The sequence below is a fragment of the Halichoerus grypus genome, chromosome 9 (assembly GCF_964656455.1).
Source record: "Halichoerus grypus chromosome 9, mHalGry1.hap1.1, whole genome shotgun sequence".
Classification (NCBI taxonomy): domain Eukaryota; kingdom Metazoa; phylum Chordata; class Mammalia; order Carnivora; family Phocidae; genus Halichoerus; species Halichoerus grypus.
Genome location: NC_135720.1, coordinates 118,417,663 through 118,432,812, shown reverse-complemented (window position 1 = coordinate 118,432,812; position 15,150 = coordinate 118,417,663). Strand labels below are relative to the sequence as shown.

General features: G+C 36.1%; 1 protein-coding gene across 5 annotated transcripts in view; it reads left to right on the top strand.

The window, feature by feature from the left end:
- Window positions 1-15,150, top strand: part of EXOC2 (exocyst complex component 2) — a 256,500-nt gene that overhangs the window by 93,447 nt on the left and 147,903 nt on the right. For all 5 annotated transcript variants that reach the window (XM_036072478.2, XM_036072479.2, XM_036072475.2 and 2 more), the window contains 2 exons: window positions 97-199; window positions 5,478-5,596. In XM_036072478.2, the coding sequence (XP_035928371.1) occupies window positions 97-199; window positions 5,478-5,596 (222 nt within the window). The remainder of the gene's footprint in view (window positions 1-96; window positions 200-5,477; window positions 5,597-15,150) is intronic.

Here is a 15,150-nt window from a genome sequence, read left to right as displayed (position 1 = left end):
ACCCCTGTCCCCCAAGGCAGTCACTGTTCTGCTTTCCATAATTTGATTTTAAGTTTCCATTCTGTAAATCTTTTATGTTCTTTCCTTTTTAAATAGATTATGCTGAAGTAGAAACACGGATTGAAGCTTTAAGAGAATTACTTCTGGCTAAATTGCTTGAGACACCATCGACTTTACATGACCAAAAACGTTATATAAGGTAAACCTTCTGCAAGAATTTTGATAAATCACATGTATCTGTATAGTACCAGATACATCATATAACCCTTAAAACTAATTTGGGGGAAATTAGGAGATTGATGAAATGGTGAGAGGGAAGACAAATAGCAGAAGTTTACGGGTATATACTATAGGACACCGAAGTTCTTTTGTATACTAATACATTTGGGAGTACTCAGGGCAAGAAAATTCTGCTTATTTGGGGAAAGGGAAAGTAACCTCATTGCTTGGTCATTTCTTCCTCCTGCTCAATAATGGCTTACCTAACCTAGCAGGACAGTGTGGGTGTTGCACTCTGTGGGCACCCACAGGCCACAAGCTGGCAGGGGCTCCCTGTATGGTTTAGAGTACAACACTGTCATTCTGGGTGGGAAATTCTTCAGGCCACAAAAGTGGACCATAGCTCAATGGTGGAGAAAATTTTGAAAGGTTTTGGTATTGAAAAGAAAAAATAAAAAATAAATTTAAAAAATTGCAATAATGTAAAAAGTAATGGATACCACAGGGTATGATGAGAAGGCCTTAGAAGGAAGCAGTATAGCATAATGGAAACTAGGAAACTAGCTGTTCCCTTTGGGTGATTTGCATTCTCTTTTCAGTTTCTTCATCTGTGAAATGATACGATAACACAATCTGCATCTCGGGGTAGTTGCAAACATAATCAAGAATACATTTAAGGATTTAATATAGCTCCTGGCATATAAATAGTCAATAAATTACATATATATGATGTTTACACCAGGATTTGGAGACAAAGCATATAAGTTACAAGCTTTTTATATCTATGATTTAAAAATATTAACATTATTTTCTGCTGGCATATTTTGAATGTGGCTTTTATTCTCAGAATAAGCTGTAATTTTCCAAACTTAATGCCCTCTCTAATTAGTGAAGTTTATTGAATATTCAGTACTTACAAAATAATAGACTGTGTATATTTATGCATTTAGCTGTCATCACCATATGACCATTGAAAATAATTTCCAGGTATGAAAAGAGGGTCTAGCCTGAAAGCTGCAGTGCTTGCCGTGGGGGAGGGGACAATGGTCCACACTCAGACCTGTGTTCTTGTGACTTAGGAGAGCAGTAGCAGCATGAGCCATTGTCATTGTCAGCACATTTGTGTCACCGAAGAGGAAAGGGACAAGAGGCTTTAGAACAGGAGTAGAGAGCACTAACATTGATTGCTGCCACTACTGGGAGTCTGTGGTACAGTCGGGCATCATCTTAGATGCGCTGTGTGTACCACTTCTGATCTTCACAGCTGCCTTGCAGGGACGTATGTCCGATACCTGTGACGTAGGTGAGGAAACTGAACCTCAGACTTCATTCTTGCTCAGTGCACATAGCTGGAAATAGGACTCATGTTTGTCTGCTCTCAAAGCCTATCTTTGCTTTTCTGTAAGCTGTCTCCATAGGAAAGAATGTATTTGGGGGATTTTTCTGACTTAGAATCGTGGAAATTTAAAGCTAGAAATAACCTACATGTTAGTTATCCATCTGCTTTTTCTTTTCTTTCTTTCTTTTTTTTTTTTTTTCAAACATACAAAGAAACAGAGTTCCAGGGAGGTTAATCCTCTTGTCCAAGGATACACAGCTGGTTAGCGTCTTGTTGTCTGTGTTCCACTGTGGTACTTAATTGTGCTTTGTATTTATTTACCTGTTTATATTTATGCTATTAAATTTACCAGTAGTAATAGGCTGATCCTTATTGAATGTATGATTTCTTTATTTAGTGAATTACCATTTATGTAGATAACAAATGTGTAGTTCTTATGACTAGTTAAAATGTTAAAAAAGATTTTTTGAATGACCTATTTAGGTGCCTTTGTCCTGTCATTTTAAGGGAAAAGAACAAGAATGTCAACAAGAATACAAGTAGTTTACTTATTTTGTAATCATTATTTTATTTTTGATGCTTTGAGAAGACACTGAGCAATTAATTTTATTATCCTTTTTAAATTAATTTTTGGTTATTAATAAGAAAAACAACATCACAACCAGGTCAGATATCTGTTGGACTTTGGAATCTATGACAGTAGGTACTATGAGCCCTACTCAAGTAGGGATGGAGACCGCCTCGCCATAAGCAAAGTATATCTTTATTGGTTCTCTTCCATAATTGAAGTTATGCATGGTGTGATTGAAAATCAAATTACTACTGTACTGTTTCACTTTGGTTTACTGTCTTGTCTAATCTCAAACTTTTGATTATTTTCATTCTCCTTATTGTAGCTTTAGTGAGAGGTGAAGTTATGTTATATGCTTCTTTCCATATGAGTGTGATCCTATCCCTAGTAATTGTTAAAAATCATATCAGAATATGGCTTAAGAGTGTATAATGCTTAAATTTTAAAATATTGAGCATGTGCTCATCATAGCCATAATGAGCATTTCTTACATTTCCCCTCTAAAAAAGCTGTCAAATTTCTTTGATACATAGTTTTAGAAGAAATAGTAACATGTACCATATTTTAAACAAAAATCTTTGAAATGAAACTACAGTTGACTGTTGAACAGTGTGGGGGTTGGGGCACCAACCATCTGCCCAGTCACAAATCCACATATAACTCGATTCCCCTGAAACTTAACTACTAATAGCCTAATGCTGACTGGAAGGCTTACCAATAATGTAAATAGCCGATTAACACATTTTGTATGTTGTATGTGTTATATACTCTATTCTTACAATAAAATAAGCCAGAGAAAAGAAAATGTTATTAAGAGAATCATAAAGAAGAGAAAATATATTTACAGTACAGTACTATAAAAAATCTACATATAAGTGGACTGGCACAGTTCAGACCCATGTTGTTCAAGGGTCAATTGTACTTTGTTAAACTACATACTAAAAGAAAAGAAATTTATTGGATTAAGTCATTTAACCAAGGAAAAGCCTACCCACAGGTTGTACTTTTGAACTGCAACACTGTAGAATTTCCAAGAGAACACATCTATCGTTCTTTATAAAACTCTTTTAATGTAATACCCATTAATAAGATGATATAAGGGATTATTGTTAAATTTTACAAGGACCTAGTCACCATACTAAAGAAATGTATGATTTTAAAAGTCATTAAAAGAGTTTATTGATTTCTCTTGCTGTATTGAGTTCTTGTAATGGACCATTTGTATTCCTATTCAGTAGTTCAAAAATTAAAAGGAAGCAGCTTTCCTAAGAGTATTCCTATACTTTACTACTAACACTAAATCTGAGGATGTTATATGAGTGAAAGTGTTAGGAGAAAGTATTGTAGAAGTATTTGGAGGCAATATAAACCTCTCTAAGGAGAATGCTAAGACAAATTATCCCCAACAAGAAAGAATAAAATCACATGTTTTTGAAAACAAGTGACACAATGTACTATTTGTCATATTTATATTCCAGATGAAAAAAGCCTTGTGTGAGAGGAGGAATCATATTGGGTTGCAATATTTATGCCAGGCTAAATGTATTTTGTTAGACTGTAGTTTTATTCTTGGGGTGCTGTTAATGGATTTGTCCCTTTCTCAACACAGATACAGCCTATTTGCAGCCTATAAATAGACAGGGAGGCGTAAAAGGTCCAGCTCTTGGGCCGACTTTGAGGCATCTTTGTACAGTGTGAACCCCCACTGTTTAAGGGGCCCTTTTGCAGGATGATCAAATGCCCAGCTCTGCTTAGAGCCCAGGCTGTCTGCATTAGATTGTAAAGGTCAGGGTGGATAGTTCCTAAATGTGATGTCAGATGTCTCAACAGTTTATTTATTGCTAACTCACTACAAAATGTTTCTCCTCTAATTAGCTGCTACTTGAGATGTCTGTGAGTAAGGAAATACCTAGTACTGGAGGAACGTGGGAGAGAAGCATCTGGTGTATCCCTCAGTGATTAGAATTTGGCTAGAGGTCACAGCTTGTGGCCATTAATTAAAATTTATCATTGAACAAAAATCTTTAACCCCAAGACAACAGATAGCTTATGGTTTAAAAATAATGTCAAGACAATAAATTCAACTTTTGGAGTTGATTTAATTGGATTTAACTTACTGCAGTAGTCCCTCCTTATCTGTGGGTTCATTTGCGTGGTTTCAGTTACCTGTGGTGAACTGCGGTCCAGAAGCAGATGATCCCCCTTCTGAAGTACAGTCAGAAGGTCAGTAGTAGCTTAGTGCTACATATCAGTGCCTCCATCATTCCCCTCACTTCTCGTCACTAGGTATTTTATCATCTCACATCCTCACAAGAAGGGTGAGTACAGTACAGTAAGATATTTTGAGAGGGAAGACCACATTCACATCACATAACTTTTACTACCATGTATTATGTTATAATTGTTCTGTTTTTGTTAGTTATTGTTGTTAATCTCTTATGTGCCAAATTAAAAATTAAACTTTATCATAGGTATGTATGTATAGGAAAAAACAGTATATGTAGGGTACAGTACTATCTGTGGTTTCAGGCATCCACTGAAGATCTTGGATCATATTCCCTGTGGATAAGGGGGGACTACTGTATGTTTATATATTTTGTGATGGCTGAGGGCCAAATCTTGAATCATATTTGTCAAAAATTTTTCAACTGAAATATATTTCAATTTTCAATCCGGGTTTGAATATTTTATATACAAAGAAGACTTTGAATATTTCAACAACTATTTAAAAAACTAAGAAAAATGCCTGTCTATACTATATTTTCTAGAGAAATGTTTTCTTAGTCATGAAAATAGAGTTCAGATGTTAGAGGTGCTTATTGTCACCAGATCTCTTTATGTAATAAAATAGCCTGATTAGGTTGCATAGAAAAATAATGTCACACTGCCATCTAGTGGCCATTTTTCAGACCAGAAAGGAATTAAAAAACAATTGAAATCAAAAAAATATTCACTAGGTGTCCTCTGCTGGCTTCCACTTGTGTTTTCTGTAATGACTGAGAACTAAGTATGGAAATACTCTGTGAACTAAATGTAGATACAAAGATAAATCCACACTAAGTATTTAGGATCATTGCAAGTTGTCTTTGTCTTCTTGGTTGTCTTTTTATAAAGTTCTTGTTTTTTAAAAATATAGTTTTATTATTAATCACGTAAAAAGAAATTTGAATATATTTCATTTAGAATTAAGTATTGAAGACTGATGTTGACAAGTGCTTTACTAATTGATAAAATTTTAGGTTTTCTTAAAAAAAAAGGTAATGACTTAAAAGTATGCTAGCTTTCCTTTTGTCCTTACTCATGGCTCTACAGAAGCCTACTTTGTCATTCTTGGCCTTGCTTTTTCAGGTACCTGTCTGACCTTCACGCGCTGGGTGATCCTGCTTGGCAGTGTATTGGCGCCCAACACAGGTGGATCCTTCAGCTCATGCACAGCTGCAAAGAGGGATATGTACAAGATTTGAAAGGCAAGGCTGCTTCTCTTCTAGTCATTATGCTATTTTTTATTGTCGATTTAATACACTTTGGAAATGCTTAATAATTAAGGGGATGATTAATTAATTTTCTTGTATCTGTACTTGTTTTTTATTTATTTTGTTTTTGTTTTTGCCGCTGGTCAGCATTATACCTGAGTGAATAACAGGTAAGGGAGAAAACTCTCTTGATACCTGTATTTTTATGGTTGACAGCCAGTATTGACGAAGGTTTGATTTAAGGAATAGTTAAATTTTTATGGGAAGTAACATGATGTTGTAGAAATATTAGTCTTTAATCCATGGTAGTAGTCCACTCACTATTCATCAAATATATGTTGAGCCCCACCATGTGCCAGGTATTGTGCCAGGTACAGATGGACAGTGGTGAATAAAACAGACATGGTCCCTGCCCTTATGGTGTTAAACACTTACCTAACTACATACAAAGTTGTTGATAAGTGATATAAAGAAAAATCACAATATTTTGAGGGAGGAGAACTGAGGAGAATGCTTTAGATGGTCCATTTGGGAACGTGTCTCAGAGAAGGCTCCATGTTCTCTAAGAGCTAGAAGAATGAGAAGTAGCCTGCTGGGACAATTTTAGTCTGAAAAAAGAAACAACCTTTGCAAAGGCTGTAAAGTAAGTTTAAAGGAAGAAGTCACAGCTGCATTCACATGCAGGTTTATCAACATTTATTTGTAAAATTCTACCATCCCACAGATACTGAATGTATTCAGTGCCTGCTCTGTGCTGGCCACTATTGGGTGCTAAGGATTCAGTGGTCAGTGTGGCAGATGGGCCTGGCTCACACGAGACATAAAATAGCGGGGGGTAGGGGTGGGGAGGAGATGGACAAGAAAAGTAGAATGGACTAGTAGAATACAGTGTTACTTTCTAAGCCTGGGAAGTTCCTCCTGCTGTGGTAGCACTTAGGAACAGCATCTGATTCAGAGTTTTGAGGTCACAGAAGTGACATTCCAAGATCTGAAGGCTATCTGTATTGGTTGAAATAGAGGAGGGGAAAAGGAAAGAGATAAAGACCATTCCAGGAAGAGAAAATAGAATGTGCACAGGGCTTCAAGCAAGAGATGGCTACTGAATTCTCTGTGGCTGGAGTTCAGTACACAAAGTGGCGAGAGTGGAGGCTAGAGTTAGGTGGTGCCAGGTCTTGCATGGACTTTGTTAGTCCCTTCAAGGGCTTTGGACTTGATCCAGAGGACATTGGGCTGACCATTAAGGGTCTGAAGCGGGGGAAAGACCCATTGAGACTTATTTTTTAATCCATGTAGTGAATGGATGAGTGGGAGCAGGACTGGAACAGTAAAGCTGGTTAGGAGGCTGCTATGGTGATTCAGGCATCTCATCTCCCATGGACATGGTGGATGTGGAGAAAGAGACGGATTCAAGAGCTGTTCGGAAATTGGAGTTGACAGGACTTGGTGATTGAAGGAGGAAGAAGGGGTCAAGGGTGATTCCCAGATACCTGACCTCAGCAACTAGTTAGGATGATGGCACCATTGAGTTCGGGAGCATAGAGGAGAAAAACATTTTTTTTCCTTTTGTTTGGACAGACTGATTTGGCATTGTCTGACATGCAAGGGAAGATACCCAATAGGTAGTTTGGATTTAAAGAGCAAGAGATTTGGATGTGATCTGTATGTAGATGGTCAGATGGTAGATCTGTATGTAGAAGTTGATTCATTCACCCAAGAAGATGAAAAAAGGAGAAAATTTAGGACAGAATCCTGGGGAGCGATATTTACAGGGCTAGTAGAAGGGAAGCCTACAAAAGAGACAAAGAAGGATTGGTCTCCTGGGCTAGGAGGAAAACAGGGGGTATAATGTCACAAGACCACAGAGGAGAAGAGTGATCAGCAAGCGTTTTAAGATGAAGAATAAGATAAAGAGATGTTCTTTAGATTTAGCACTGAGGCTATTGTTGGTGACCTTGTTAACTGCAGTTTCAGTGCAATGAGATGCCAAATAGAGTATATAAAATAAGGCATAGGGATGCTTACAAGACAAAGTTGCCAGGAGGAATAAGTGAGGTAACATAAGAACAGTCCTGGAACAGAAGGAAGTACAATGGAGAGGTTACAATTATTTATTTATCACATAGTTTCGTCGTGAATTACTTGGCCTGGTTTTGAGTACTTTCCAGCTGTGATTTTGTTCTTTCCCATTCTTGATATTTAGGAAAATCCAAATATCTCTTTATTAATGCCACATCAAAATTCCTATTAATGTCATTAATTACTTTATAGTTTTAGCAGGTGAAAGTGACCTCAAATGACCTACAGAGTCTGTAGTCTTTAGGGATATTTAGAGGGCCTTACATATTTGTTTATTGAGTGTATATTATTAGCCAGGACTTCCAATCTTAACCACCATCAGAATCCCCTGGGTGTTTTTAAAGACTGTCAATTCCTGGCCTCCACTGGATTCCTTCCGATTATTTTAGAATCTCTAAGTCCAGGCATCAGTATTTGTTAAAGCTCTCAGGTGATTTAGGAGCAGTCTCTGGGTTCATAATCCATGTACTACATGCCGTGCTAGGAACTGCAAGTACAGTGGTGAGGACAGACGTGGTCTTTGACCTCTTGGAGCTTGTAGTCTAGTGGGAGAAACATTATTTTTAAGAGTCACCTAGGTATAATTATGAAAAGTATCATGAAGTAGAGCATATAGAATTCTACTCCAGTCTATTTAGGGGGAGGTCCAAGGAAGTTTTCTAGAGGAGATGATATTTCCATTGAACCTACATGATAAATATCAGTTATCCAGATAAAGAGGCATGGAGTAGCCCAGATTCCTAGACGGTGTGCTCAGTAAATGTCACCCTATTCCCCACTTCACTAAGTAGGTTAATAAGTACAGTAATGATATTCTCCAGATACAAAGAGTATACGTCGTCTAACAAAGGATCTTCCTCCTTATGCTAAGAAGAGACCATCTGACTATGTAATTTGGTTATGGAAATATTTGAATTTTGAGGATATGTGTAATTTATGAAAACAACATATAGACTACTTGAAATTGGAAAAGTACCATGAAATTTCATATATCCTAAGGGCACCTGGGTGGCTCAGTTGGTTTTAGCGACTGCCTTCGGCTCAGGTCATGATCTCAGGGTCCTGGGATCAAGTCCCACATCGGGCTCCCTGCTCAGCGGGAAGCCTGCTTCTCCCTTTCCCACTCCCCCTGCTTGTGTTCACTCTCTCGCTGTCTCTCTCTCTCTCTCAAATAAATAAATAAAATCTTAAAAAAAAAAAAGAAATTTCATATATCTTAGTATCACATCGATACCTGAAATATAACCAATACTCCATTGCCAAAGGTCTGAATCTTTCTTGAAGATAAATGGATACCTGATGGATTCCTTCCCTGCCATCTTGATGTTATGTATTGCTATATGTATCCATCCAGAACTGTTTAAAATGAGTATGTCTGGAAAAAAAATGATGAAAGCTTATGTGTAACTGCAGCCCTATCTTTTTAATTCACTGACAACGCTTGTTGAAGAACTTGCTCATCACTTATGAAATAATGAAAAGAATGTACATTTGTTAGTGATGAACTTAAAGTTATTTTCATAAGTTTCATAAGTAAAAACAGTTTACAGCTCTTTGAATTTACTCCACAGATTTCATAAACAGTATAATGTAAATTTCCTGAATATATTAGTTACATATTCATAGGTTATATTTTAATTTTTCTTCCAACATTCAGAAGAACATGCTCTCTTTTATTGTCAGCAAATACTATCATAAACAGCATAGATAATCCTAACATAGAGAGCCTTTTAATTGGAAAATTGGTGTGTTCTTTGAGCTCATATCAGAATGCGTTTTTATGATTTTATTTTGGAGAATTCCAAATAAATATGATAAGATAACCTCCCATGTGCCTAACCTAGTTTCAACAGTTATCAGTTCATAGCTCATCTTATTTTATCTGTACCCTTACCTGCTTCTTACCTTCCCTCACCCTGAATTACTTTTGAAGCAGGTCACATTATTTCATTCATAATTATTTCAGTATGTAATTTTCAGAGATAAACATGCTTTTTAAAGACTGTAACCAAAATACCATCATCATTACCTAAAAGTTATTAATAATTTCTTAATATCAAATAGTTAGTTTTCAAAATTCAGGGACTGTTTATCATATCCAAGAATCTTTCTAAGTACATTGATAACCATGGCTTTTTAACTTATACTCAGTGCAAAGGCAAATGACATGAAATGTGGCACGAATATAGACTGAACTGAACATGTGTTTCCTAGAATGGAAGAATTATACACTAGTAAAATATGGCCCAATGTGGCCAGTTCACACTTAGTTACTCTTCTGGTTATTTTCTTTAATGCATGTATATAGGTTATCGGACACATGTTAGCTCTTTAATATATACTTGCTACATTTACACAGGTAACATAATCATATATAGTATAGGTATGTGTATGTGTATGTATTTATGTATTGTAATTGTCTTAATTAGAAGTTTGCTGAGTATAAGCCAGTTGTTCATGATGGACTCTTAGTTGATATTTGAGTGTCTATATATACTATAAGTGTAAAGTAATATGGGGTAGGGCTCCTAAATATTATTTGGATTTTTTATTGGATATCTTCTTATAGTTATGTCATTTTAGAAATGGAAAAAAACCTGGGATATTGTCTAGTTCAATTGATGACTTTAGATCTATTGTGCATGTGAAGAAGGTACCTCAGAGAGTGATAACCAGCTTCCTCTTGACCTAAATAGGGGCAGAAGTAGTGAGTGGCAGGGGCGCCTGGATGGCTCAGCCGTTTAGCGTCTGCCTTCGGCTCGGGTCGTGATCCCAGGGTCCTGGGATCGAGCCCCACATCGGGCTCCTTGCTCAGCAGGGAGGCCTGCTTCTCCCTGTCCCGCTCCCCCCGCATCCCTCTCTCGCTGTCTCTCTCTCTCTGTCAAAAAATAAATAAAAATCTTAAAAAAAAAAAAAAAGAAGTAGTAAGTGGTTCAGATTTCTCCCCATTCCACCAGACTGTACTCCTTCTGGACCAGTGAGGTAAGATAGCAGGTTTTCTGTGTTCTATTGTAGGAGCGAATATTTCATAAAACAGGATTTCTGAATATGATGAACATGATGAAGACAGTGCCTATATTTCATCTGGCCCTTCATTATGAAGTGTCATTGTTTTTATTCAGGTAGTCTCAGGATCCTATTTTCTTTTTTTTTTTAAGTTTTGTTTTTTTTTTTAAATATTTATTTATTTGTCAGAGAGAAAGAGAGAGAGAGCATAAGCAGGGGGAGCAGCAGAGGGAGAGGGAGAAGCGGGCTCCCTGCTGAGCATGGAGCCGGATGCTGGACTCAATCCCAGTTTCCTGGGATCCTGACCTGAACCAAAGGCAGCCGCTTAACCAACTGAGCCACCCAGATGTCCCCAGGATCTTATTTTCAAAATGAAACCTTGTTGCATTCTAAACCTAAAGAATGAATTGTTAAATTCCTCTATTAGATTATCTGCACTTGGACTTTTAACACTGGTTGTAATTGTTTAAGTAACCCCCAGGCAGCAGAACAATGGTTAAGAACTGAGACAGTCCTGTGAAATAAAATACAGTTTTAAATAGATAGACTGTAAATATTTCAGACAGGAAAAGGTTTCTTGATGTCTTTTTAAGTAAAGTTGGTTGGTCTTTATGCATGGAATTTAAGAAATCTAATTAACATATAAATGTTTTTTTAAAGTCTTAAAGCCTTTACACAGTTGTTTGAGGGAAAAAATGTTAATTGTATTTAGTCTTGTGGTCTTCAGAGAAAATTTCATAAGCAAAGATGGTGATAGATTTTCAGAGACAGCAATCCTACATTTAAAAAGCCACCTTTTTTCCAAGAAAGATTCTTTTGTATATAAAGCATTTGTTAGCAGATCTAGGTCATAAGGTTAATATTCTTATGAACATTGCATTAGATCTTCCTCTGGATTCCCATTTTTATAGTAATAACAGATACTGGACCTAGTAGAATGGTGCCTTCCAGATTATAAACACTAGGGCACAGAACAAGAGATTACCATTGTACCTTAAACATGCTTTGACGTTTATCCCTAAGTATTCCTCCCTACTCTTCCGTGACCTACCTCTATAGCCCAAATGTGATCTTTTGGTTTTTCTAAGGGGAGACAAAGATGGGAGAAAAAAACAGGAATAAAGATTAACATTCAAAAAACGCATCCTAGCTTAAATACTAAAGGAAGGCTTTGTTTTTGTTTCCCCCCCACCCCCGACTTGTTAACCATTTTGCTGCTCTTCCCTATATTCACAGCAGCCCTGTGTCCTGAGTTGTTACACACAGAAAACTTTCACCACCTTACAAGAAGTGTCATTCGTCTCTTAAAATTCCTATGAAACTGGTCTAAAATTAGACTGTTTTCAGGTTTCCTGTCAGGAAAAGCCTTTGGTTAGCCCCCTACTGATATTCTCAAACAGGATTTTTAAAGGTAGCCTTCAAAGGTGTTTTTTGTTGTTGTTCTGAAAATGAGTTTAACTCTTAAAATACATACTGGCTGTATCTAATAACTCAAGGGAAAACAGCAGCCTGCTCGTAGAGTAATTATTCCCTTCTTTCAGATATGTACTTAATCAGGACTTCCCTAATGGACATATTACAATAGGGGCACAATAGGAGACATTTAGAATAGGAGCAATAGCTTAAGTAAGCAACAGATTCTTTAGAAGAGTCACACAACAGAAGAAAATACATTTATATGTGGCTCAGGTTCTCTCTGGAAAACTTAGAGATATGTTACACCGGAGAGGTTTATTCTGAATCATCGCAGTATGGACCTATTATGGAAGAAAAAATATTAAGAACAGAGGCACTGTGCTAAATATCTGCTCTTTCAATTTTTTCAGACACTGAGCAGATTATTAATTACATGCTGAAATAAAAATATTTATCTGATGATCTTAAGATATAAAAGGCTATATTTTCAACTCAAGCTTGTAAAATACATGCATAAGATATATTTTATAAGTTATATTCAATTTTCTGAATTTACACAGTATAACTAAACTATTTTTTCTTGATATTTAAAAACTACAGCTGTGATCTTTGTGTACATAACATTTGTGTGTGTGTGTATATGCTATTAATTAGTGTAGTTAATAAATATAATTGTGGTATTTTCATAATGTAGGATTAAGTAAACTTCCTGGACTCTAGATTAAAGTATAGCCTCTGTAGGAAATCGGCAGCAGGTTCATCAAATTTTTTATGGAACTACAAAAATATTTCCGTGGTTAAAAAGACAGTAAAAATGTGTTGTTATACCTATATTAAATATTTTAATAAAATTATAATGTTTAAAGTTGTTAAAATGAGGTTGAAGATGGTTCTTTTATGAAATTTATTTTCCGGAGATTTAAAACATGGTTTCTCTCCTGAATATTGATCATAACAGTATGAATCCAGAATAATAGAAGTTTATTTAAAAAGAAAAAAAGGAAAGGCACAACTGCAGCGACTACAGAGAGGAGATAATTACTTTGATTTCCACCTGCTCTTCCTAAGGCCCTTCCGATGTAGATTACACAACCCCAGCTTTATCTGCACCCTTGTTTTTTTGTTGTGACTAGAGTACTTTTTTAATTGGCTTTGGACGATAAAATGCTTCTAATGGGATTTTATTCACTTGCTTTGAGATTTATAAGCTGTAAGGGATGTATAGAAGAAAGCAGATTCAAGAGAGAGAAATAGAAGTATCAGTTTATGACAGCTATAAAAAAATATCTCTTCAGCAAAGTGGTGGTCTGATTTTCCTTTCCCCTTTGTCCTTTTTTCAGAAAGAGAAAAAACTCAGGTCATGTTCAGAATGCCGTGAATTAGATTTACAATGCGTACCATTAGAAATCATCACTGTTGTTTGTAAATAGTATAGGTTTATATAAGAAGTGTTAATTACCGAATGCAGATCAGCAGGCTTTTATATGATTGTAGATTTGTTTTTTAATCTAATTTGAAAAGACAATTTTAGCTACCAAATTAAAATTATGACTAGTAATTAATACTAGTAATTTAAGTACTGTTTTAAAGTCAGTGACCTAGGACTTATGAATAACATAGCATTCATTTGTAGATCTGTATAGTAAAATAACAGCTGTTAAACATCATAGGAAAGAGTTGATTAAGTTCTTGTTTCTTATGTTTTATACTAGATTCAGTTCACCTTACAATGAATGAATGGTCTATCTTTGTTAAATCAGACAGGCCAACAAGGCTTATGTCAAAAGGACCTTTTTTTTTTTCCCAATTTTTTTTTTTATCCTAGCAGCTGGTTCTTTTCTACTGTCTTGGCTTACTGTACATCTGGAAGAAGACTTCTTACAGCTGGGAGCCATTTCATGTCTAATTCATGTCCCTTGTCCTTAAGAGAGAAAAAATTTTTGACAATGCATGTCAAGCACACATTGAATGCTAGCATTAACTGGTAATTTTAAAATATTCATTTTAAGTATTTTAATTTTGTATTCTATCATTTTGTAATAATTCTATTGCTTACATATTCTAAGCATGTTTTCTCTAAGATCTATATAGAATTACAAAAAAAATACAGTACTTTAATAAAAACATAAATAATTTTATTTTGGTATTCACCTATCCAGCTTATTATAAATATCTGGTTCTTGCTTATATAGCCAATGTTAGCTAATAAATACTTCCTCGTAGTTCACACCTATGGTTTTGCTTTAAAATATATTTCCTCTTTTACTTTGCTTTAAAATATATTTCCTATATTTTCCTCCTCTGTTTTGAATGATATTAAAATACACCAGAATTTCTGCCTGGAACCTGCTTAGGACAGTTCTGACACTCTAAAAAGTGAAGTGAGGTTAACAGGAGTATGTTAAATATGTCTCCCTTAGTTTAATTTAGATTAAGTGACCCTCTTTAAATTGAGGAAATGCCCCTGTAGGAACTTTAAATAGAGAGAGAAGAATAAGATCAAAAAGAACATTTTTATCTGTTGACACAGGTCTGATTTGTGAGGAATTTGTAATTTGGTCTTGATACGTCCGCCCCCACCCCCCAGCTTTGGCATTGAAATTCTTCTGTGTGGTGTGCTTGAAAGGAATCCCATCCTGCCTGTGGGTCTGTGGAGACTCCTGGCCCCGTGTGTTTGGTCAACAAGCAACAGTGGGTGGTCGGGCTGCAGCGCAGGACAAGGGCCCGCTGTGCGCAGGAAAATGTGTTCAAAGGTGTTTAAGGGCAGTAAGGAAGTCGGCCGCCCTTCTGAGAGTCCGGGGGCTATAGATCAGTGTTCTCCACACCATGGTAGACTGTGAGAAAACTTGCTGCAAGAGGCACGAAGGATGAGAAAATATAGTAAACTTATTCACCTGGTTCCACATCTGCAGGCTTCCCTTAAGAAAGGTCTCTTCTGCCCTTTATGTTGTAGAGTCTGTTAAACAAATGTTGACTGCTATTTGCATTTAAAATAGGGAAAACTTGCACAGGTTGAGTTGAAAGGATTTGACTGATACATGATAAGGTTT